Source organism: Acomys russatus, chromosome 4 (genome assembly GCF_903995435.1).
Source record: "Acomys russatus chromosome 4, mAcoRus1.1, whole genome shotgun sequence".
Lineage (NCBI taxonomy): Eukaryota > Metazoa > Chordata > Mammalia > Rodentia > Muridae > Acomys > Acomys russatus.
The window spans coordinates 67,131,670-67,157,789 of record NC_067140.1 but is presented as its reverse complement, the minus strand read 5'-3'; the positions used below and the strand labels follow the sequence as shown (position 1 = coordinate 67,157,789).

Below are 26,120 nucleotides of genomic sequence, written 5' to 3'. Positions count from 1 at the left end.
CTTAACATGGAAAGCTTTAGCTTCATTAGAATGCCTGTGTTGAGATTCTTGTTTCAATGAAATTTCATTAGATCCTACAGTGGTGATGTCCTATGGTCACTGGGTACTTCCTTGAAATCTCAATATCGCACTGCTGATTTGTGTCTTTTAGGCTAAGACATCAAGCACACAAAGAATTTTATGCCTACAAACAGGTGAGACATTTATACGATTAACTTTTACTGTGCTTTTTCAATAAACTTTGAGACTGTGATTGCACTCATAGTTTAAGCTGGGATTAGCTTAATATGGGTTCATTTTAGCACAGAATAGATCAATTTGATTTTTTTCATGTCATCTTTTATTGGTATTATTTAAGCTATAGAAAATTTATATGATAAAATAAAATGACAGAATTTCAGTCAAGATTTGCTGGAGAAAAATCTTCAAGTTACTGCTGATTTAACAAAGAACACATCCCACTGAGTGGATCTTTCTCCTTCATGGACAATAGAGCAACTGCTCAGAGGAGGCCAGCTGTGTCACTGTGCTCTCTTCCTCCAGGTCACCCAGCTGTGTCACTGTGCTCTCTCCTCAGGTCACCAGCCTTTCACCCATTTGTTTTTGATAGCCCTAGCTTGCTTTTGTTGGTAGCGGCAAGTTTGTTGGTTTTAAACAGGATTTTACTATATGCCCAAGGTTGACCTGGAACCAGTTTTGTAATCCAGCCTGGCCTAAACTTGAAGTAATTCCCTTGCCATGGCCTCAAGGTGCTAAGATTACAAGCTGCGCTACCACACTGACAGACTCCACCTTCTCTTGAAGCAAAATAAAAGTAATTTAGTGTTCCATGTATCATGTATTATTTTACCTCTAACATGATCAAACAGTGGTACTAGGCTTTCCTTAATTTTGGCCCCAAACATGAAATCTTTGTTGTTCTTAGCTGCTGCTGCTGCTGCTGCTTCTTCTTCTTCTTCTTCTTCTTCTTCTTCTTCTTCTTCTTCTTCTTCTTCTTCTTCTTCTTCTTCTTCTTCTTCTTTCTTCTTTCTGCTTCTTCTTCTTCTTCTTCTCCTTCTCCTCCTCCTCCTCCTCCTCCTCTTTTTTGAGATAGGGTCTCTCTGTGTAAACCAGGCTGGCCTAGAACTCAGAGATCCGCCTGCCTCTGCCTCCCGAGTGCTAGGATTAAAGGCGTGCCACCATGCCTGGCCGTCCTTAGCTTTTAAGACAGGAAGAAAGGTAGCTTCTTTAACCTTGCTGGCACTGATATCACGTTTTAGGGTTTTGTGTCCCTGTGTGGAAGTGTTTGAAGTGAACTCATTGTTGGTACATCTGTCTGTGACTAACCGCTGTTCCTCTCCAGCACTACCATGCAGGTCAAAGACAGTTGAATTTGTAGTTTTCTGAATGTCTCAATTCAATCATAATCTTGAAAATCTACAAGATGTTTGCATGTCAGTTAACTAGAGAGTAAAGTTGGCCTTGGTGGTTATTTAATAGGTGAAGCTGACTGGAAACTAACCAGGTGAGGTGAAAGGTATACTTGATCCTAACATCATCTGTGGTTGGATAGCATCATTCTGTGGTTGGATGGTAGCTTTCTTGTGATTTCTGAAAACTTGATTTGCCTTAAATCATTTTCTATTTAAATGTCAAAACCCCCAAATTTAGACATTTCCACCAAGTTTAACTTGTCTGATCTTCCCCTTTAAGATAAATATAAGTATCCAGGTTTAGTGGCATGTACTTTTAATCCCAGCACTCAGGAGGCAGAGGCAGGTAGACCTCTTTGAGTTTGAAGGCAGCCTGGTCTGCAGTGTTCCTAACCACTAAAATCTCTCCAGCCCCCAAATAATTTTTTTGAAAAAAAGTCTACTCTGAAGTTTTTCTCTTTGATGGAATCCTTTGATGTCACATTCTCTTCAGCTAATTTTGCTATCACACATCCAGGACAAATCTGGATGATTTTTTTTCTGAGGACTTTAGCATACAATAATCAAGCTTCCAAGATTAAAATTGACTTTATTTTTTAATCTTTTATGGATTATTAATTCTCACCAGCCAGTGTTACTTTATCAAATGTGAGGTTATTGCTTCCACCAATTTCATTTATGTCTTTTCCAGGATTTGCTCTACTAACAAAAAGATCCAGAAGCAGAGCTGGAGATATAGCTCAGTTAGGAGTGCTTTCCCTGACCCCGAGCCTCAGCACCAGCTACACAGTGAGCTCAGAAAACCCTACCTTTAAAAAATAGTAGTAACCCAGGTGGTGGTGGCGCATGCCTTTAATCCCAGCATTTCTGTGGATTTGAGGCCAGCCTGGTCTCCAGAGCAAGTTCCAGGACAGCCAAGGTTACACAGGGAAGTCCTGTCTTGGAGAAAAAAAAAGTTAGAATACTCTGCTTCAAAGTATAAAGGAGATTGCTTCTAATTTAAGTATGAGGAAAATGAGCCACATGCATACATGTGTCTATATGGCCTATAATATACACGTACATACATAAAATATTCATATATTTGTCAGCAGTATGAGGAACTCTTCAATCACTTCTGTGCATGTGGCAATGTGGATTAAAGCCTGAGCCTAGTGCATACCAGGCAGATACTGTGACCACTAAGTAAACATCCATGTGGCCCGTGAGATGGTAACTCACGGTGAGGAAAGGCACCTGCCTATATATTTACATGGTATAAAAGCATGTGTTTTAATCTTCCAGGTTATTTTAAAAGAAAAAGTGAAAGAACTGAATTTACATGAGGTAAGTGCTTTTAAGTATTTTAGTTCCTTAAGCTTGAACACCTTCATTTTCAAAAGCTGAGAAAGATAAGCATCTCCCTCCTTCCCGCTCCCCGCATCCCAGCCACTCTTATGACAATACCATGCTCCTCTTATCACTGTGACAAATTACTTGGTAGCAACATACAAAAGAGAAGGTCTATTGTGGCTCATGTTTTGTGTACTCTTCACCATGGCAAAAAAGATCTGGCAGCGAGCGAGGCTTAGCCGTTGCAGTAGGTGGATGAGCTGCTACACTGACCTCCCAGAGGAAGCAGAAAGATGAACAGTGCTGCTCACCAGGCTTTCCTGCTCCTCTCTCTACCCACTATGGACACCCAGCCAATGCTAAGGCATGGATGGCTTCCTTCGTTAAACCTTGCCAGATCACCTTCCCAGACACAGTGGCCTGTGACCTCGGTGAGGTCAAAAGCCAGTTGGGTTGATGGTGAGGATTAACCCTTACAGGAAGTCTCCAGGGGTTTGTTTTTTAGATCTCATTTGTAGCCCAGGTTGTCCTTGAATTCACACAGTCCTCTGCTTCAGCCTCTCAAGTGCTGGTAGGCACAATTCAACAGGCACAAATTCAGGATTCCATGTAATAGTCTGTCTGCTGACTTTAACGACAGGTGTCAAGAGTATGCAGCCTGGTTTCCTCACTAGGAGCCTTAGGGAGCCCCAGTTCCTGTTGTTGCTTTGCTGAGCTTCAGGAACCCACACTGTTCCTGATGGACATTAATTAGCCTCACTTGTGACTTTGCCTTTTAGCTCTGTGCTGTATGTCTAGAAGACTTCAAGCCTCGAGATGAACTGGGCATTTGCCCATGTAAGCATGCCTTCCACAGAAAGTAAGTATTGGTATGGAATTATTTAATGTGACCAACTTACTGCAGGCTATGGGGCACTGCCAGTCAAGCTTGATGGCTTCACAAAAAAACAGCACTGCACAGGGCGGGGCACATGCATGTGTACGTGACATTAGGAGGGACTAGGAAAGTGGAACATGGCCATCACTGCAGGCTTGGGCAGAGATCCAGCCCATCTATAAACAGCTCTTTAGCTGGAACTTTCCAACAACTGTTTCCATCTCTTGAAGCTGTAGTTTAATCAAAACCATTTGTTTTAAGTCGCAGTAAGTAGTACGGATATGCATGGTGCTGTAGGGCCGCCTACCTCCCTTTCTAGATATATTCATATCCCCTCCTCGAAGTTTTGGGTTCTTAGAAATTTTTATTTTTCCTGCTTTCCTTCATCAGCATACTTTTGGGGAGTATAAAGTGCTGATTGTGGCACCTTCGTGCCACCTCGTAGGAGACATGAAGCCACCCTCCTCTGGCTTGTCAGAGGGTGATGTGGATTCTAGACTCCTCACTGCTCTGTGTACCTGACAGTTGAAGCAGTGAGCTCAGGGCAGGGGCTGCTGTACATCTGGAGCTGATGTCTCCCGCCTGGCTGTCTTGATCTGCAGGTGCCTTGTTAAGTGGCTGGAAGTCCGGAAAGTATGTCCCCTATGCAACATGCCAGTGCTGCAGCTGGCACAGTTGCACAGTAAACAGGACCGTGGTCCCCCTCAGGAGCCCCTCCCTGGGGCAGAGAACATTGTATAGCTTGCTGCAAGGATCAGACTGTTGCTGGACACATCAGTCTGGAGCCAGGAGGAACACAAGCAGACTCTCTTTTGGCTGCTCTCTGCCTGGGGCACCCACTGTCTCTTCCTTTGCTTCATGAAGAACTCCTGAGCCAGGCAAGCTGAGAACCTAGGCATCTGGATCTCGTGACAACCAAAGCACCCTGATATCACCCTCTGCCAAAAGGAGTGGATGAGCCTGCAGGTTTGGTTTCAGAAAGTCCTGAGCATCCCTTGTCTCCCAGGCACCGCTACATCAAGCAGGAGGGAAGATAAGCACAGGTGTTAGAAAGGAACTGCGAATGGGACTGTAACGCCACACACACCTGTGGACCCATAAACTGCTGTGCAGATTTCACCTGCCTCTGTTGCTGCAGACCCTCTTGGTATCCCAAGTCAAGTGAAACCAGCTGTGCCATCAGCTGAACACATCTGGCTGCCAGTATTTGGTGAGGCCGCCCCTGCAAGGCTCTTTGGGTTCTGTTCCTTTAATAAGGCCATCTTGGAACCTGAAGGCTTTGGGAACAGCAGCGGAACCTCTGCCCCACACGCCAGTTCACACTTGCTGTCAAATCTTCTAAGTTGAAGCCATGGAAAGGCCTGGTCAGGAGCCATTCCTCTTCTGTATTCCCTCCTAGTCATCAGTAAGGCCCAGCAGGAGCTTGACCCTGAACCTCCACTGTCCCCCTCCAGAGCCCAGGGTACTACTCAAGTATGCCAAAAGTGCAGTGTGAGTCCATTACAGCTGCTGGCCTCGGTCCACTAGCTAAGGAGTCTCTCTGGGCCCCCAGATGGCTCCAAAGAGGAGCCCCTTTCTCAGCAAAGCCAGCCCTCCTCACCAACCTGGATGAGCAGGACACTGACACATTCCCTTCCCTCCTCTCTTCTGCTCTTTCTCTACATAAGATGTCTTACTGCATTTTTAAACATGCATCCCCAGTAAACTCCCTGTGATGTTGAAGCCAGTTGAGCCACTTGGAGTTGTAACTAGTTGAAGCTCCTGCGTGGCTGGCCTTCTGTTAGTGTGCACCTCAGTTACTTGGACTTGAGATCCCTCACTGAAGGTGTCTGTATAGGAGAGAAATGCATGCTGCTTTTTGGCTCTTTCTGTCCAACTTTTCTAGAGGTAATTGCCACCAATAGGCATTGTGAACACTGTAAACTAGCCATGTAAAGCACAGAACATTCTTTTTACATAGCTTGCTCTTTCCTCTCTTGTCACAATGGTGCCACTGCAATGCCTCAACAACTGCTCTGCCCTGCTCCACCCCACAGGTATGAGTTTTTGCAGTAAGTACAGTCTGGCATGGAGAGGATGGGGGTCTTTGCTACTCTGTTCCTGACATCTACCTAATCTTAGAACGAGAGGGAACCTGCCTTTGCCTCCAGTAGCCAGGGCTATATAAGGAAGAAAACCACTATTTGTCTAAAAAGTGCTATGGAAGCCAAGTGAGGTGGTACACACTTGTATAGTCCCAGCTGAGGCAGGCAGGGTCTCCAGTTTGAAGCCAGCCTTGGCTTCATAGCGAGAGCCTCTTGTAAAGTGTGTGTGTTGGAGACAGGGGGACGTTCTTAGCCGAGTCCATTTGAGAGATTACAAATCTGGTTGGTGAGAATTGGCTGTCCCCAGTGTGCTCTATTTGTGGCAGGCCAACTGTGTTCCTGTACAGAGCAAGGGAGTGCGAACCATTTTCTATGAGAGCCTTAACCTGATTGGCCCAAGCAATCCATGCCTATGCTCCGCTAGCTGTAGTACCAGAGTCAAATGCCCACGCTCAGTTTACAGTGAAACGTTTTCAGTGACCAATGCCAGAAGTGGACTTCTGGTCCTGTTTTAACGAAACAGGCTAGCATCTGCCATTTCCTACTTCATAACTGGATACAATAAGGAAATCCTCCCCCCCCCCCAAGATTCCCATGATTGGTACTGTAAATTATCACCACTCACAGCTTTTGTAGAATCTTGACCTTTAGCTGCAGCTTTTTCTATCCCTGTTCTCACTACTAAAAAGCCAGCATCACAGAGCCCCATATTTGTAGATGCAAAATGCTCATCAGACAGGTTGAGATAATTGGTGTGCAGCCTGAATAGTCAGGGGCATTGGAAGAATATTGGGGTGCTTTGCCCTGTACCCATTCTGTGGAACCAAAGTGAGGTCCCTAGCCTTTTCTGCTCAGCTACTGTTAATATGATTGCTTTCTAAAAGACATTCTTTGGGCGGGAAGCTGCAAGTGTGCAAATATGCTTTTCACCTTGGCTTGGTGGTCACCTGCTGCAGTATCATTTCTCCCCATTGTGGCACCTGCTAGCCACTCAACCCTGATGTCTGGGACCCCACCAATGCTTCTGCACCACTGGCTCAGGCCTAAGTGCACAGTGATGCCACCCTTTCCACATCATTTCCTAAGATCTGGCTTTGTTCTACTTAGACCACTGAACTCTTGTTGAGTGTCTCAAGTAGCTAGAAGATTGGGTAGTGGAGCATAACCCAGCCCTGGCTGGACCTCATGCCTTCATTATTGTTGCCTAGGAGTCAACTGAATTTAGCTAGCACTAGAAATGGAGGAGGGGAAAACCCATACTGTACCTGTAACATTTAAGTTAACATCTGCTGCTTTCCTTTGCCAAGTGTAATTTAGTCTGGCCTATCCTTGACTGGTTTTTATAACCTGTGCTTGCCTAACCAGGAAGCAAGACAAAACAGCCAGGTAGGGGCAGGTGGCCTCTGGTGAGGTCTATACTGAAGGATACAGGGGATCTTCCACCATTGCCAAATACTGTTCTTGACAAAAGATCTTTTCCATGGCTGTGTTCCAAAGCATGTTATCGCCTACTTGGGACAGCCACTCTGAGCTGAGCTGTAGGTTTTCAGCACTTATTTTCTAGGAATTTGAGATCTCCATAATGTTCCCAAGAGCTCTAGGCAGGCAGAAATGCCTGGACTAGTTTTTACTGTCCACCCAATCAATGCCCAGTTTAGCTTTTCTGCAGGTCAACCTCTTGACACTCCTTCCCTTAGCCATCACCCAGGAATTGTAGCAGGGTTACTAGAAGACTTTTTTTGAGTCTTTGAATAGATAATCCTTCACAAAATTCACATCACAGTAGTTGACTCTCTTGTAAAAACACTATCCCATGAGCACTCACTTTTCTTTTAGGGATTTGTGTACACACGCGCACACAGTGTATGAGAGCCATCCCACATTCCTTTTGTATAGATTCCTTTACAGATCCATCCCTGACACACACACCCCCCAATAGAACAGCGCAGCTGATTTCCCTACTTCTCAGGATGCAGGCTTTCCCCTATCCCTAAGCAGTCTCTCTAGCTGCTTGGGCCAGCTCACCCTCCTCCCTCTCAACCTGCTCTGGTCACTTAGTTGGTGCCAGTACATTCTGAGGCAGGAAAACATGTATCAAGGCAGCTCTCCTAAGTCCCGAGGCTGTCATTACACCCAAGCGTCTGCAAATGAATCCTAAAGATTCTCCCCTCTCCCAACTTTCTAATTAACAGAAATCACTTCTAAGTTCATTTTGCCCTCTCCTACGGTAAAAAGTAAAGCTCCTCGCCCAGGGCAGCCAGTAAGGAGAGAAACAGTTATGTGCTTTGCTCTCCAGCATCCACCACCCAAGGCTTTACTCAACTCACCTGCTTACCTGCAGCCTAAGCAGCATCCCAATGGGTGAAGTGCTGCCTGTGCTCACCCAAGATGAGCCTTGAGAAGTGGAAATCTACCCTTCAGGCTCTTCATGCAATCTCTAGCCTGGTTAACCTTCCCCAGCAGAGGTGGCTCAGTGGTTTCTAGCACCTACATGGTGGCTCACAGCTTCAAACTGAGTTCCAGGACATCTCTTCTGGCATCTGAGGACACCAGAATCAAACATGTATGTGCAAGCAAACACTCATACACATAAAAATAAATCTTTAATTAAGAAAAAAATTACCTAAAATGGAAACATCACAGTATCTAACTATTAAACCTTAGAGGTGAGGACCTGGAATGTCAGGTAAAGGCTTTTAAAGTAAGATTAACAGGAGTTGGGTTCACTGATTTAGTCGAACACCTGTCACTCTGTTTTCAAGTGTAGCTTTAGAACCCAAATTGCTCCAAGATGATTTTATTCCAGTTAAACCAGCAAGTATCCATATTGTAAGTTCCTTTGTTCACAGGGTCAGGGAGAACCACCCCTGCCCTTTCAGACACGATGTAGCTCAAATCATGGCCCTACCAGTGTTAAGGGACTTGTGAGATAGAAACCTCACGCCGTCCATGCCTCTTCTTCCTGGTTGTTGGATGTGGAGAAGCAGAGAATCTTCCTGGTGATGGCTTGGCACCATTGCCTTTGGGTCTCTTGACAAGTCATGGCCAGGAAAGTGGGGGAGTGGCACTTTAGTCTTGTAGCTTAGCCCTTTGGGGCTTATTTACTAGATAGAACTCCCTCAAAAGTTTATGAAATGCTGAGCCTCAGGTTTCATAGACGTGTTTGTACACTAAGAATTCTGCAGCAGAATATTTTTAAACATTGGTTTTTGTAAGCTATATTTTTGTATATTTAATTGCTATTTTAAAACTTTAATGCATTTTTTTGCTAATCACTTGTTTAAAGATAAAACATGCATGTAATTGACCCAAACATATGTAAATAAAGGGCAGATTTTAAAAAACTTTGTATTATGTACTTGTCAACTTTTGCACTGATGGTCCTCTGACATGGCCAGAGACTGCAAAGAAGCCAGACCACACCATGTAATCCAATTGTGGTCACCAGCACTCGGGGTGGCTTGATGTTTATCAACAGTCTGCAACACTCCCAGAACTTGCCCTAACCCTAACAAAAAAGTGAGCAGCTCTGTGCTGCTCAGCTTCAGCCCATGGCTTCACTAAAGCCACACATAACCCTGGAGCTGCCTTCAGCAACCCAGCTAGGAAGTACCTACTTAACAGCTTGCTCTCAGACTCCCAGGTCCCTTTACCAGGTTGTTTTCCCTGCAGCCCATTCCTTCACTGCCCATTTGCCTTTTCTCATGCTCTGGGGACTCACTCTCCCAGAAACACAATCCTCTGTGTTGTCTCTGACACAAATGCCCTTATGCTTTGGGGTCTCAAAACCAGGCACTCTGAAAGCAAACTAGGTACCCTCAGCACCTCCTGTCCCTTACCTACATCCCTGAGGCTCTTCACACTGGTCATCCTCCTCCCATCTTAGTTCAGGCTACATTCTCTCTGCTCCAGGGCTGCAAACCCTCCTTCCTGAGTAGAGGAAGGGGGTGGAACTTTAGACTACCAAAGAAACTACCTCAACTGGACAGCTGAGACACGAGATGATTCCAACAGCCATTGGAAGCAGCTCAAAAATCAGAGGTGGCTATGAGACGCAATGTGTACAGTTCTGCATATACTGTGGTCCAACGGGAAGACAGCTTGGAGAAACCCACAGCTGAGAGGGGAGCTGCCAGAGGAAGTCAGTAGACAGAGCATCAAAGGAAGCAGGAGAAGCAGGTTAGGACTGGGTAGGATGAGGCCCCGAAACACCCTTTGTATTTATAATGGGAGTTTACTAGCAGTGCATACCTATAGTCCAAGCACTTCAGAGGTGGTGGCAACCAGGTCAGCAGTTCAAAGCCAGCCTCAGGTATACTGCTGTATTGTAAGTTTGAGGTTAGCCTGGACTGAGACATTGTCTAAAAAATGAAAGAACCCTGCCATGGAATGACATTGGCCTGAGTACAATGAGGAAAAAGGAGACAGTAAAGGGTGAGAGCGGTGCAAAATAGTACCACTCAGACCTACTGTGACCCTGAGGCTTGCTCTTCTGAGCTTGTTTTTTCTAACACTGTGGGAACATCAATATAGGAAGACAGAACAACGCATACAACTGCCAAATAGCCAATGTGTAGGCAACACCTCATCTGAGGTGGTAGGGAGGAGTTGAGCCCTGCCATAGATGGAGAAACTTCCTGTGTGACAGGTAGGTGGAGACGGTTTTGAGGATCTCAGGAGGCTCCTTTGGTAGCAGAAGTCAGCAAGAACTGCCATCCCTGCAACATCCTGTGCTGTGTGAGACCCCAGCCCAATGGCACCACAAGTCCAAATGGCCCAAAGCACATATTAAAAAGCAGCTGTCCCTGTGGGAATTGGAAACCATCATAGCAGGCTAGCCAGCCAAGTCTAAGCTTGAGTTCCCATGGCCCAAACCAACAAGAGCCTTCTGTTGCCCCAAAGCTGGCAGCACAAATCAGTTGAATAGCAGAAACATCCCCAGTCAAAGCTTGAGGTCTCCGTTCCAGCTGCAAGGCTACTGTGGACAGGCCCTTCCTTGCCTTCAGCTGCAATGCAGGCCATCTCTTAGTATTTACAATAAGAAAGCTGTTTATTATTCTGCACAGAAGAAAGGTCCAGCCCCTAATAAGAATAATTCATCTCTCCACTAGTACCACCTGCCAGCATCCTGAAGGGTACCACAAGTTATTCCATAAACACCATTCTTCTGTGGTACTCAGTATGAAAGGATAAACACTCTCCTGCCCATCTGGCACTTCATTTTCACCTAACTTACCGATTCCCTTTGGGTCCCTAATCACCTTTCCCAAGAGAATTCTCCCAGAAGTCCTGTCTTTCCACACAGCCCTAAGAGTTAACAGTATAAAGGACAGGAAGTGCCTTTCCAAAGTTCGTGTTGAGCATCAGACGCAGACAACCCGACAAGTTTGCAGAACCTTGAAATAAACCATTTTCAGCATGGAAACATAAACCAGAGTGCACAGATGATCCCCAAGAACATGTACTGACAGAACCGCTTGGGTTTCAACACATTCCAACATGACAAGCAGTCAGCCGCTAGCAGGAGCGCAGACCAAGTGTGGGTGATGCTGGGATTCCAAAGCACCTCAGAGTAAACATCCCAAAGAACGGCTAATAAACAACAAATCTTCACACTGCCTAAACAGGGGGAAAAAATCCTTTCTGGATGCTATGTTAGACAGAATTTTAGAAATTTATCTTGATGACTTAGAAAAATACATTTGTTTCTTGCTCTGATTTGAGTAGTACACGATCATAAAATGTGAGTCTCTTTTTAAAAAAAAAAAAAAAAAGCTGCAAGTCCACAGATGTCCCTGTGGCAAGTTTCAGGAGTCCTCTGGGTAACAGTCAGGGTATCTTCAGCAGCTCAAGGAGTGCACCAACGGCTCCAAAATAACCCTGAAAAATGACATACCACAAGTGAGACCATTTTTAATAATTATTTTAAAATATGTATGGGGAGGGGTAGTCATATGAATACAGCTGCACAGAAGCCAGAGGCATCAGATTCCCTGGAGCTAGGGTTAGTTAGGTAGCTGTGAGCCACCCAATATGGTACAGAGAACCAAACTTCAGGTCCTCTTCAAGAGCACTGTGTGCTGTCAGCCACTGAGCCCTGCCTCCAACCCCACAAGCTCATTTTTATGAGCCAATATGATTACTATATTAAACAACACCAACATATCCTTTTAACACCTGACCCATTTGTTTCCTGAGCACAAAGAGGACATCTAGTCTGGAGAGGCCCTAAGAACTCCCTTTCAGAGAAGGGCTGTGTGTTGGAGATGCCCAACAGGAAGAGAGGGCACTACACAGCAGCTGAAGGAAGACAGGCTCAGCTCTGGCAAAGGTTTTGCTCTGGTTAGTTTTTTTGTTAACTTGATACAAGCTATAGTCAGGCTGAGAAGAGGACTCAATTGAGAAAATGCCTCCAATTAGAGTAGCCTGTAGGCAAATCTATCTGGCATTTTCTTAATTAGTGATTGATGTGGGAAGACCCAGCCCACTGTGGGTGGTGCCACCCCTGGGTAGGTGGTCCCGGGTTCTAAAAGACTGAGCACACCATGAGGAGCAAGTCAGTAAGCAGTGGCCAGGAATATGTAACCCGAATAAACCTTCCATCCCCAAGGTGTTTATCACAGCAATAAAACCCAAGCAGGTGGCTCTCCTGTCCTGGGGCAGAGGCATGCGTTTCCAGCAACCAAAGTCTGAGGGTGAGAAGAGACACTTAAGCTTAATCACAGAGGATGAAAGACTGAAAAGCCTGGAGGGAAGGGGGAGGTGGAAAGGGTCCATACTTCCTGTACAGAAGGGAATAAAGGTGGAAGATGAGTTCAACAACCTGGTCTACAGAATTACTGACCAGCCAGCCACACAGTGAGACCCAGCTAAGAAAAGAAAGAGAATGAGAGAGAGAAGGAGGGAGGGAGAGGGGGGGAGGGAAGAAGAAAGGAAGGAAGGAAGGGAGGCAGGCTTGAAAAGAAGGCACACCGCCACCCGGTGGTGGTGGCACACGCCTTTAATCCTAGCACTTGGGAGGCAGAGGATCCCTGTGAGTTCGAGGATAGTCTGGCCTACAAAGCGAGTCCAGGATAGTCAAGGCTACGCAGAGAAACCCTGTCTGGAAAAACAAAAACAAAAAACAAATAAACAAAGCAAGAAGGCACACCATACCTCCACAACTGCTAAACTTGCCATGAGAGCGCAGACAAGGACCTCAGAACTACAATAATGAGTGTCAAGGGCAGACATCAACGTACAAGTCAGAAGCCTGACTATAAGCAATGGAGCCAAGAACAAATGGCCAAAGCTGAGCAGAAGAAAAAGTGAGCAAGCAGTGAGAACAACAAAACAGAATCCATAAACTGTGATTACAGCTGAGTTCCCCTCATCCAAATGCTTAGATGTGCTTGGTGTACCACGTCGAATCCAAAAAGCTCAGCACTCAAAGTTTCAAAGTTGATGTGTAAATGGGGACGAGGAGATGCTACCCCAAAAATTAATTAATTCCCTTGTTTTACCTAGCAAAAGGTTCAACTCAGTGCTGGAAAGCAGAGATTAGGGAGATTGTACAAAATTCAAACCAGCATGATCCATATACCAAGTTTCAAGTTCCAACCATGGCTACGTAGCAAGGCCCTGTTTCAAACAACAGCAAAACTGCTTAAATTTAAACTAGCTCAATGCCCGCCTCATTACATCAGTGAGGAATAGTTTTCAGAAATAACAATAAAAGCTCACAGCCACTGCATAATAGTCAGTCAGAACAGGCACTCATGGCAGCCCAGGTCAGCCCTTTAGCTCTCTGCTCTTGTGTTTATGTGACAGTCCCTGGAAACAAGACACTCACCTCGTGCTCTGAAAACAGTGCTTTCAGCTGCCCCTTGGACCAGTAATCCAGAGCATATGCCAGAAGCCGCATGGCAATTGTGTTGACTCTCAGGAAATTGCCGACAAAAACGACCTGGTTAATGTTCTGAGCACAGAAAAGCGGCAGTGAGTTCGCACCCTGATTTGTTTCCCCATAAAACTACACCCAGAAGCATCATGCAGTTTTCAGCAACAACTTGACCGATGAATCAAATTCAATACAGTTGGTCTAGGTCTAATGAGATTTGACGTTCAGACAACTCTGGGCCCACCTCAAACTTGTCCCAAAGTGTACACAGAAAGACTATGAATAAAGCTTGTATTAAATATGATAAACAGTAACACCACTACTAAGAAAAACTTAACAGTAAGCTAAAAAAAATAAGCAGAACTCCATCTATTAGATTAAGACATGCTAGGACATTAAATGAGGCACAACTTTATGTCTGTCTGGGGAGGTACTTACAGAGAGATTTAAATTGGGGCGGGGCCCTCTGAGGGAAAAAAAGAAAGCCAGCTGAGCACCAGCATTCACCTCTCTCTCTCATTCCTGTCCATTCACTTGTGATCCAGACCCTCATGTTCACACTGGCTTGCACACAAGCAACTCCTATGGCCATACTGCCACCACCATGAGTTCATGTAAATCCTTCTTTCCCCTTAGTTGCTCTTGACAGAAATGTGGCAACAAGAAAAGGAATGCAGAGAACCCAGGAGACAGGCAGCCGGGAGACAGGCAGCGCAGTGAGTGCCATGCTTGTTCTGCAAGCATGAGGGATGGATGACCTCAGTCAACTACCAGCACCTACGTGAGAGGCCAGACTGGCTGCACATGCCTGTAACCCCAGCATTAGGGGCCCAATACAGGCAGGTGCTGAGAGCTAGGCATCCACTTCAAGGCAGTACATGCAGTGTCCTGTTCTGGTCACATATGAGCATGGGTATGCACACCTGCACACTCACATACACTGGGGGGAGGGGTGTGCACACAGAGACACACAGGAGAGGGAAAAGAGAAGGGGGAAAAAGAGGAAGGAGAGAAAAGAGGAATATCTCTTTCAAGAGAAAAGAAAATAGGAAAGCAACACAGAAAATTGGTACCAATGAGCTAGTGAAATGGTGAATCAGGTTAAGAAAACAAAAACAAAACGCTTACCTCAAAGCCTAATGGCATGGGTTCAATGCCCAGAAACCACATAAAGGTAGGCCAGAACCAACTCCACAAGTTGCCCCCTAGCATCCACAAGCATCCTGTGACACGTGTGGCCCACCCCACAATAATAATAATAATTACATTTTAAAAGAAATTGGTACTAAGAAGTGAGTCTGTTGTTGTGATTACCACTGACCATGGTACTTGGGCCTCTGGACTATGAAAGGATGTAGAGCTGTCCAGACACGGAGATCTGAATGCCAGAAACAGGAATCTAGGTAAAGTGATTCTAATTGTTATTTTGTCTTTTGTTTTTGTTTTTGTTTAAATCCCCCAGAGCTGAGGGAGTGTTCTACCACTGAACTAAATCCTCAACCCCTTGACTCTTAATTGTTAAGAGATTAGTGCCACTACAGAGAAACCACGGACAGATAGTACATCAAGACAACACAAAGATATCCTGAAGTTGTGACCTCACCATCAAAACCTATAGGGCACAACAATGCACACCTATTTGAAAAAATTTCAAGACTACCTAACCAGGTGTGGTGACAGATGCCTTTAATCTCAGCAATGGGGAAGACAGGGGCAGGTGCATCTCTGTGAGTTCAAGGCTATCCTAGTCTACAAAGTGAGTTTCAGGACAGCCAGGGCTATACAAAGAAACTCAGTCTCCAAAAAAACAAAACAAAACAAAAACTACTAGAACAAATCAGTGACACCTTGCTCCAAAAAGGCTGCCCTGGACAGTGTTCCTAGGTTCAGACATGCAGACACCAGAGGCCTGTCACTATTGTAAATGAGGCACAACTACACCTGGAACTGAAGACAGAGGGAGCACGGATTCCATGCGGTGCTGTTTTGCAAGCATCACAGTCTCAGAGCTGGGCTGACAGGAGGGCTCAGTAGTAAGGATAATTGTCCTCAGGCCAGATGTAACCAATTTCCAAAAGCTGTCTTAAAACAACTTCTTTTTTTGTTTTGGTTTCATTTTTTGTTTTTTCAAGACAGGGTCTCTCTGTGTAGCCTTGGCTGTCCTGGACTGTTTTGTAGACCAGGCTGGCCTCGAAATTGCAGAAATCCGCCGGCCTCTGCCTCCAGACAGAGTGCTGGATTAAAGGTGTGCGCCACCATGCCTGGCTTAACACAATCTCTGGCACGAGCAAACACAAACCCACTAAGTAAATAAATGCTTTTTGTTTTTGTTTTTTTTTAAGATTCAAGAGTTATGGAGTCAGAGTTTTTACCAAGGCTCCAGAAAGCTACTGGGACCAAACATGTGGCACAGGGCTGAATTCCCTACTAGGAGGCTCCAAGAGGCAACTATGTGGAGGAGTTAAGGTGAAGTCTAAGTTGCAATGTAAACTTTAAAATACTGGAGATGTCAGGAACATGGGGTATTTGCCAAGGAAAACTACAGACTCCATGTGAAGTCAGCTCAAGAGAAAAACTACAATTGCCACCAGCAGTAGCTAAGAAGAACCATGAAAGCCTGCTAGAGCCTAAATGATGCCATCGTGGGTGCTGGGCACAGAGCTGCAAAGGCTGACATTTACCCTAGTCTGTTACATAGCCTGGAACTTCCTTGCTATGCTCCTGTTTCTCCCTTATGGAATGGAAGTTGTACTTTGAATTTTGATTTTTTTTATAGAAGCTCATCATTATGGTAAGTCTCAAAATGAACTTTGTTTTGCTTTGGTTTTTTTTTTTTTTTTTTTTTTTTTTTGGTTTGGTTTTTTGTTTCTGTTTTTTTTTTTCGAGACAAGGTTTCTCTGTGTGTAGCCTTGGCTATCCTGGACTCGCTTTGTAGACCAGGCTGGCCTCGAACTCACAATGATCTGCCTGCCTCTGCCTCCAGAGTGCTGGGATTAAAGGCGTGCACCACCACACACGGCATGTTTTGCTTTGTTTTTTAAGACAGATTTTCACTATTTAGTCCCAGCTGGTCTGGAACTCATGCTGCAGACCAGGCTAGCCTGGAATTCAGAGATCTGCCTACCTCTGCCACCTGAGTGCTAGGATTAAAGGTGTGAATCTCAAAGTCCAGCTTCAGAACCAAGTCGCCTGATTCAAGTAAATAACGCCCTTCATATATAAGCAACTAAATTCGGTGGGCCACAAAGGCACAATGGTAGGTTGGAGATTTGAGGGAGAAAAAGAAAAGAAAATGTGATGCAGGTTCAGTGGAAGCAGAAATAGATGATAATGAGGAACATCTATAATGTGAAAGACAGACTCTACTGACACAGAAGGGTAACATGTACTCTGCATGAGGAGAAGATAGTAAGACAAAGGGTACGGAGTTCGATTTAATGTGAGGTGTTTGGGTGACAAACTGACAAGGATAAGCTTGAGATGGGCAATATTGGTTGTCAGCATAACTAGAGTAGGAGGCACCCAGAACATCAGTGAGGCCCACCCTTGGCTGGGTCTAGGAGGGCATTCCAAGAGGGGTACTTAAGAAAGGAAGGAAGACTTTGCCTTGGGCGTGGGTAACACCATCCTACACTGAATAAAATGGACAAAAGGAAAACGCCAGCTGGAAACCAGCATTCATCTTTGCTTCCAGGCATATCCAGATACAGAGAAGCACCTCACCCTCTGCCACCACAAGCTACTCCTACCATCACACCTTCTCTACAATGATGGGCTATACCCTCAGCCTTCAAGCCAAAACAAATCCTATTCCTAAGTTACTTTTGTCAGGGATTTGGTCATGGCAAGGAGAGAGTAACTAACGTAAAAGAGGACATGACCCAAAGAAGCAAAGGTATGTGACAGCTAAAAACAATTCACCTTCATCTGTGAACCAAGAAAGTAAGTCTTACAGCTGTCTGATAAAGTCTACCTGAAATTCCACCCCCAACAACAGTAAAGCTGTCTAGGCATCAATGCTACAGATGCTCTAAACGGGCATGCCCCTATGCAAAACTTCTCAGCAATCTGCCAGTATTCATAAGCACAACCATAATGTAGGATCATAAGGTTCCCTCCCAAATAAGCCCTGTATCAACAATAAAACAGCCAAAGAAAAGGATCATACTTCAAAATACTTACCACAGTCACCACTTCCAAGAAACCAAATGCCCAGCTCTATGTGAATAATTTATGACAAAATAAGAATCTGATCAAATATACAGTCATGACCTAGGAAGACAGCTTAGTCAGTAAAATGCTTCCCATGCAAATGTGAGGCACTGAGTTGAATTCCCCAGAATCCAGCCCAAGAAAGCAGGGGCAGCGGCAAGTTTGTAATGCCACAGTGGGGAGACAGAAACAGTCAGATCCCAGAGACTCAGGCCACCCAGGCCATTTCAAGCAGTGAGAGACCTTGTCTCAAAGCCAGGTATGGTGCACACACCTTTAATCCCAGCATTAGAGAGGTAGAGACAACAAAGATCTCTAGGAGTTTCAGGCCAACCTGGTCTCCATAGCCAGTTTAAAAAGAAGAAAGAAGAAAGAAGAAGAAGAAGAAGAAGAAGAAGAAGGAGGAGGAGGAGGAGGAGGAGGAGGAGGAGGAGGAGGAGGAGGAGGAGGAGGAGGAGGAGAAGTTGTTGAAGTTGGGTAGTAGTGGTGCACAGCTTTAATCCTAGCACTTGGAAGGCAGAGGCAGGTGGATCTCCAATTTCCAGGCCAACCTGGTCCACAGTGAGTTCCAGGACTGCCAGGATTACACAGAGAAACCCTGTCTCAAAAAGTCAAACAAACCAACAAGGTAGACAAAACCTGAGGAATACACTGTAGGTTTTCCTCTAACCTTCACACGTGCACCCACAAACACATGCACTCACACACACACACACACAATGCAGCCACAAACCATACATTTCTGTTAAAAAGATGTATGCACACCAACTAAAAATTTTTTAAATACTTAAGCACAAGAGAACATGCAATAAAGGAAAAAAATAATGTTATTCAAATGAAGAAAGATGGAATTTTTAAAATTGGTATACAGTATCTTCTAAATTAAAACTTAGACAAGTCTTTTAAAGTATTGAGGTCTCCTATTAAGGCACATGTCTATATTATTTAGAGAGTAATTATAAACCAAGTGTGTACATAGGGACAAGCCATAAAGCCACACCAATTGGATCCTAGATACTTTGCCTAAGGGCAGCCCATTCTTGGTTCTTTCATAGCCCTGTACAATGCTGCTTGACCTGAATGCTACAAGGCAGCACTGTAAAGAAGCTGAAAGCACGAAGACAGCTCTGCTGAGGTGAGGGGAGCTAAGGTGGGCCTTCCTCTGACCGCTCAGTCTTCTCCCAGCTTCGTGGCTTCTTGTGGATCCCTTTCCACACCTCAACAGCAGCCAATAAACACAGCATCTAGACCCACCATTGTTACCCATCATTCACCCCCATCCCCAGCTCAACACTGTCCTTCTTCCTGGCTCCCTCTACACTCTCCCCAAAAGAAGCCATTCACCTCTAGCAACAGTGTTTATCTTCAGGAAGAGAAAAGGGGGAGGGGCAACCAACGAAGAGGAATCTGTTTCTCATGAGTGTAAAGTTTATATTTGAAGTCGACCCCATGTAACTACATTTGGGCCATTGTAAGAAGACAGTGTACGGTCAAGGCAGGGCAGTTTCCTTAGGGTAACAGAACAACATCATGTCCCCTTACTTCATTCAGGGCACACATTCTTGCTATGGAGCCAATGTTGTTGGTGATGGTGATCAAAGTTGCTCTGGCAAGGTCCTCCTTACTGGCAGCCTCTCTCTTCTCTTTGCTCATCATGTTTCCAAAACTGTAGTGAAGGAAAAAACATTCCAGCAACACAATCCAAAAGAACTTCAATGTGACTTTACTACAATAAAATGACTTTATAGCAAGTCTTTCCACCTTTTATTACAGAGTGATGGGAGCATCCACTGAAGGCACTCTAAATGAGCAGGCCTTCTACTAAAAGTCAACTCTGGTTCCAGACAGTTCCCTATGCAAGCAGCATCCAGCAGAGCCACCGAAAGGCAACACTGCCTGATCTGCCACCAGAGAGACCTCTTGTCAGCAGGGCATCACTGCTGCACAACTGTTCCACTCAGATGGTCACAGTCACACCTAATATAGAAAATGCATTTTATCAGCACACAGTACAGAACAGCTGAGTTCCAGTGAGCTACTCAAGTTTCAGGCTTCCCTAGAAAGTAAATAAAAGACTTCAAATGTCTTGACCAGCAGAAGTGCCACATCAGTAACTGTGACCCAAACCCAAGAACAAAACAAATGCTGCAAATAAAGCACAATCATACAACTTACTCAGTGCTTGTTATTTAGCAAGTACTTGCACATGAATGCCTTTTCTAATATTAAAAACCAAGTGCTCTGCTGTGCATGGTGGTCTACACCTTTAATACCAGCACTCAGAAACAGGCACATCTCTTAAGAGTTCAAAGCCAGCCGGGTGATGGTGACACATGCCTTTAATCCCAGCACTTGGGAGGCAGAGGCAGGAGGATCGCTGTGAGTTCAAGGCCAACCTGGTCTACCTAGCAAGTTCCAGGCCAGCCAGGGCTACACAGTGAGAACCTTGTACCAAAAACAAAACAAGTCAAAAACAAAACAACAACAAAAACAAACAAACAAAAAACAAACACATGTTCTCTAACACAAAACCAACAAATAAACAATCCAACAAACAGTAATTACATACCTAAGGGGGACTGGAAAAATGGTTCCGTGTAAGAGCACTAGCTGCTTTTCCAGAGGACCCTTTCAATTCCCAGAACCCACATGTCAGTTCACAGCAGTCTCTAATTTCAGTCCCAAGAAATCTGATGCCCTCTCTGGCCTCCATGGGCACCTTGCACACACATGGTGCACAGATATAAATTCAGGCCAAAAGCTCATACACATAAAAGTAATTATTTTTTAAAATTACATAAACAAAATTAAGAAGGTCCCATGCTGAGCATGATGGCACAGGCCAGCATCTCAGCACCTGAGACCAAGGGAGACCTGCCTGGGCCTCACAGTAAAATCCTCTCATAAATGGAAAAATAATTTTAATTAGCAAGAGGTTTCAACAGACATATTCCTTAAATAATAAACAGAAAAACAAAACTTAAGATCACAATAAGCTGGGGACTGGTGGCACACCCATTATTTCCAACAGTCAGGAAGCTGATACAGGAGGATTACAAATTCAAGGCCACTCTGGCCTCTGTAGAGGAGAGACAAAGGCTCCACCGAAGAAAAGTAAAGACCCAGAAGATGAATAGAAAATTCAGGAAGCAGATAAAAGAAACTGGAAGCTTAAAGCAGCTACAATGGATAGACTGTCTGTGTGTCCTTACTGTAGCAGTCTCAACTGTCAGTGAGCATCAGGTGAGCCCTGCCTGGTCTGGCTCTGGGATTCCCAGGGCTCTCTTCCTTACACTTTGCTGCTACGACAGCTTCTAACTACAGGTTGCCTTTGTACAGTGTTGATAATACAGTTTTAACCATTTGCATGGGAAAATGAAGTTACTAAAGCAGTTTATAAAAAAGGGTGGAGGGATTATTAAACAAAAAGACGAAGAAAGTTATCTCCCTCTCTCTCTCTCTCTTTTTTTTGTTTTTTGTCTTTTGAGACAGGGTTTCTCCACGTATCCTTGGCTATCCTGGAGTTGCTTTGCAGACCGGGCTGGCCTGGAACACACAGTAACCCACCTGCCTCTGCCTCCCGAGTGCTGGGATTAAAGGCGTGTGCCACTACACCCGGTCGAGTTAAATCTCTCTTAAATTGCTGGGGCTGTAAAATGGTGTGGTCACATTGGAAAGTAGTCTAGTAGTTCCTCGAAAGACTAAACATAAAGTCACTATGCAGTACAGCAAATTCATTCCTAGATAGAGATCAAGAAAATTAAAGCAGGGCATAGTGACACATGCCTTTAATTACATGACTCTGGAGGCAGAGGCAGACTGTTCTTGAGTTTGAGGCCAGCCTGGTCTATAAAGTGAGTTCCAGGATAGCTAGGCTAGAGAAACCCTTAAAAAAAAAAAAAAAAAAAAAGACAAAAATTAAAAAAAAGAGAAAATTAAAACATGTCCCTACAAAGCCAGGAGCTATGGCACACACCTTTAATCTCAGCACTTAGGAGGCAGAGGCAGAGGCAGAGGCAGAGGCAGGCAGGATCTCTGTGAGTTCGAGGCCACCTAGTCTACAAAACGAGTTCTAGGACAATCAGAGCTATAACACAGAGAAACCCTGTCTCAAAAAAACAAAAAAACAAAACATGTCCATACAAAGACAAGTACACAGGTCTTCAGCACTGTTCATACTCATGCCATCCAGAAAAAAATGGAAACACCTAATGTTTATTAACTAATACATAAAATATAGTATATTCACAAAACAGATTGCTCAACAATAAAACATAATTCTGTAAATACTGCACTAAGTGACAAGAAGCTGGTCATGACAGATCATACTGTATGATGCGAAATACATGAAATGTTCAGAGTAAAATCCAATAGATACAGAAAGAAAAGCAGTTGGGGCAACCACACGGGGCTCATGGCCATCTAAATGAGGACCTGATGCCTCTTCTGGAATGCAGGTGTACACGCAGATAAGAGTACTCATAAATAACTAAATCTTTTAAAAAGTATTTTTAAAGCTGGGCATGGTGGTGCACGCCTTTAATCCCGGCATTTTAATCCCTGGCAGAGGCAGGGGGATTGCTGTGCATTCGAGATCAGCCTGGTCTACAAAGCAAGTCCAGGACAGCCAAGGTTAACACAGAGAAACCCTGTGTCAAAAAAACAAAAAAAGAAAAAAGTATTTAAAAAAAGAAAGAAAGAAAGAAGGGCAGATTGGGAGAGGGATGAATTTAAGACTAACGGCTAAGGGCTTCAAAGTTTCTTTCTGAAATGATAAAAAAATGTTCTGAAATTGAATAATAATAATAACTGCAAAATTCGGTAAGCATACAACAAACCACTAAAATATACATTTTAAAAAGACAAGTATTTGTGTATAACAAGCCTGCAATTCACTATGAAGCAGACAATGATCTCCTTGATCCTCCTGTCTCAACCCCAGGACTAGGATTACAGGCATGTACCATATCCAGTCTATACAGAGCTGAGGGCCATATATACTGCTACAGGGCTTCATATACACGAGTACGCACTCTACTAACTGAACTACATCTTCAGCCTCAAATTATATAATTTCAACAGCCAACTTTATAAATTACATTTCAATCAAACTGTTTAAAATAAAACATAACCAATAGATTTTACTATTGTATTTCTTACTACGTACATACTCCCTTACCTTGAAGCCACAGCCCAGCCTGGCAATCCAAACCTCTCATAGTCTCCTCCATAAATGTCTCGAACTAATTTGTCCACTTTGGTGCTATCCCCACGAGATGCCATCTCAAGAGCTTCTTCAAAAGTGCTACAGCCAGTAAGAAGACAGCAGAGACCAAAGAAAGTTCCACCTCCAAGACTATGATTAAAAGCAAACAATGGGATGTAAGACTTATGAACCCCAAACAGTATCCACGTATCAGTCTACTCTTGCCCCAGTTAAGTCATGCACAAATACCAATAAAGTTAAGTTTGCAAGATGACAAATATACAACTGCCTCATAAAACATAAAATGCATATATCCACATGAACCAACAAAGGAGAAAAAATATATATAGCCCATCTCCCTGTACGTATTCCCAGTGCAGTCTACTACTACCAAGTATGGCAAGTGTCAGGTACACATAAGTAAAGCCTACATAGCCAGTGTCATGTTGGCACCTACTTTCTGTCTTCAAATGCAAAATGACATCTTAAGTCACTCAAGCACCTATCATCCTAATCCACAAGACTCTGCTACGGACACCTATTTTCCCCTAAACTGCTCTCATTTGTTGGCTAAAACTTATTAGTAAATGGTTATTCAAATCCTCAGTTCCTGTTTTCCTCAAGTAACCCCTGAACCTTAACTAAAACATTCATTCTCTTTCATCTAATCCTCCTTTTCAAATCACTTTTCTAGTTATCAGTACCTCAACTTCTAGATCCAAACTGCCTTAGATACTTTTCTGTTGCTGCGATAAGACATCATGACCAAGACAACCTATAGAAGAAGTTTATTTGGGGCACACAGTTTCATTGCTGGAGTCCATGACCATCATGGTGGGCACATGACAGCAGAGAGGCACAGCACTGGAGCTAAGAGCTCATATCTCGAGACAAAACCAGAAGGCAAAGAACACTAACTGGGAACAGCTTGAGCTTTTGAAACTTCGAAGTCCACCCCCAGTGACACAGCTCCTCCAGTAAGGCCACCTTTCCTAACCCTTCCCAAACATTTCTACCAACTGGGGACCACACCTATGGAAGGCGTTCTCACTCAAAACCACCACATTCCCACTCCCTAGCCCCCACAGGCTTGCAGCCATATCACATGCAAAATGCATCCAGTCTTCCTTCCAAGGTTCCCATAGTATTTCAGTCAAGTGTTTCAAAGCCCATGCATGTCTCTTCTGAGACTCAAGGTAATCTTTTAACAGTAACCCCATGTAAAAGCAAAAGCAAAAAGCAAATCACGTACTTCCAACATATGTGGCATAGAATAGGTACATTACCATTCCAAATAGAAGAGAGGGGACACAGGGAGGAAATACTGGACCAAGACTGAAAACCAGCAGGGCAAATCCCAAATCCTCTCTCTCCAATGGCAAAGACTTAGACGGCTCTCTCCTCCCAGGCTTGCTGACTGTAACACCTACACTTCCCACACCCCAGTTCAACACAATGTCTGTAGCTCTCCTTGGTAAGTATCCCATGGCTCTGGCATCTCCAACACCTTTACAGCTTCACACAATGGCCTCTCGGGGCCTCCATGCAGGGACTCCCTGACACATGCCTGGCCTTGGAGGTTCTCCTTAACCATGGAGGAAGAATCCACACCCCTTTGCTCATATAGCCTTTGTGATTCTAAAGTCAGAACCACGTGCTAACTGGCAAACTGGCTGCCTGCTGGGATGAGGCCTGGGCCTCTTCTTGAGCTATATTTGCAGTTTTCCTTTGTTGTTGTTTTTAAGAGCAGAACATTCCTCCAGCATTTCCTTTATACAAGTTGAAAGCTTAGCTGGGTAGTACCTTGCACTGAGGGCACCCCTCCCTTGTTTTATTTTCCATCAGACCTCTCTTTATCTTTCAGCACAGGCCTCCACTGTACTGAACATATTAAATTATCTGATGCTATTTTTCCACTTCAAACTTACATTTTCTATTTTTTTTTTCTCAATTGTTCCTTTGCACTGTAGATCTGCGCAACAGTTACCACTAATAATCACATGACACAGTATTAGGCGGTCTTGAAATCTTCTCAGCCAAAATAAGCCATTATTTTTCAATTTTGCCTCAGGCAACTTTTTAGGACAAAGGCAGAAACCTGCCAAAATATCACAAGAATGATCTATAGCCCAGTTACTAATGCTGTTCCCCTCTGAAACATTTTTGCTTTTTGGCTGTTTGAGACAGGGTCTCTCTATACAGGATTTCTCAACCTCTGAGTTACAACCCCTTTAGAGGTTGAACAACCCTTTCACAGGGGTAGTCTAAAACCACTGAAAAACAAATGTTTACATTATGGTTCGTAACAGTAGCAAAGTTAGAGTTATGAAGTAATAACAAAAATAATTTTATGGTTGGGGTCACCACAACATGAGGAACTGCATTAAAGGGTCGCCCTTAGGAAGGTTGAGAACTACTTCCTTATTTATTTATTTATTTATTTATTTATTTATTATGTATAGTGTTCTGCCTGCATGTACACCTGCAGGACAGAAGAGGGCATCAGATTAGAGTGTAGATGGTTGTGAGCCACCATGTGGTTGCTGGGAATTGAACTCAGGACCTCTGGAAGAGCAGTCAATGCTCTTAACCTCTGAGCCATCTCTCCAGCCCGAGAACCACTTCTATACAGTTTTGGCAACCTGAAACTCACTTTATAGAATTCAGATACCCTCCTGCCTCCTTAGTGCTGGGATTAAAAGCATGTACCACTATACCTGACTCTCTCTCAAAGCTGCTGAGCTGGGCATTCATGGTCAAGACTGCTCTTAACACTACTGTCTTCCAAACTCCTACTAGCATGGCCTCATTCATCCCTGCTTATAGCTTTTAACTACTTCCCTAAAGCCCACATTACTACTCCAAACAACAGCATGGTCGTACCTGTTATAGCAATAGCCTACTCCCTGGTACCAATTCCTGTGGTAAAGGCACCATGACCTAGACAACTTATGGAAGTTTATTGGTGACTTATGACTGAGAGTCCACAGCCATCACGGTGGTAGCATGACAGCAGGTAGACAGGTTTGGCACTGGAGCAGGAGCTGAGAGCTCACGTCTTTACACACACCATGAAGCAGAGAAAGCTAACTAGGAATGGCTTCAGCTTTTGAAACCT

General features: G+C 44.3%; 2 protein-coding genes across 5 annotated transcripts in view; one reads left to right on the top strand and one right to left on the bottom strand.

Moving 5' to 3' along the window:
- Positions 1–5,062, top strand: part of Rnf24 (ring finger protein 24) — a 47,059-nt gene extending 41,997 nt beyond the window's left edge. Inside the window, exons 3-6 of the mRNA XM_051144660.1 lie at positions 152–194; positions 2,697–2,738; positions 3,524–3,603; positions 4,224–5,062. Of these exons, the coding sequence (XP_051000617.1) occupies positions 152–194; positions 2,697–2,738; positions 3,524–3,603; positions 4,224–4,362 (304 nt within the window). The 3' untranslated portion in view covers positions 4,363–5,062. The remainder of the gene's footprint in view (positions 1–151; positions 195–2,696; positions 2,739–3,523; positions 3,604–4,223) is intronic.
- Positions 5,063–11,245: 6,183 nt separating this feature from the next.
- Positions 11,246–26,120, bottom strand: part of Pank2 (pantothenate kinase 2) — a 34,248-nt gene continuing 19,373 nt past the window's right edge. For all 4 annotated transcript variants that reach the window (XM_051144656.1, XM_051144658.1, XM_051144657.1 and 1 more), the window contains 4 exons: positions 22,976–23,152; positions 19,339–19,462; positions 13,537–13,662; positions 11,246–11,585 (listed from right to left, as the gene is read on the bottom strand). In XM_051144656.1, the coding sequence (XP_051000613.1) occupies positions 11,535–11,585; positions 13,537–13,662; positions 19,339–19,462; positions 22,976–23,152 (478 nt within the window). In that variant the 3' untranslated portion in view covers positions 11,246–11,534. The remainder of the gene's footprint in view (positions 11,586–13,536; positions 13,663–19,338; positions 19,463–22,975; positions 23,153–26,120) is intronic.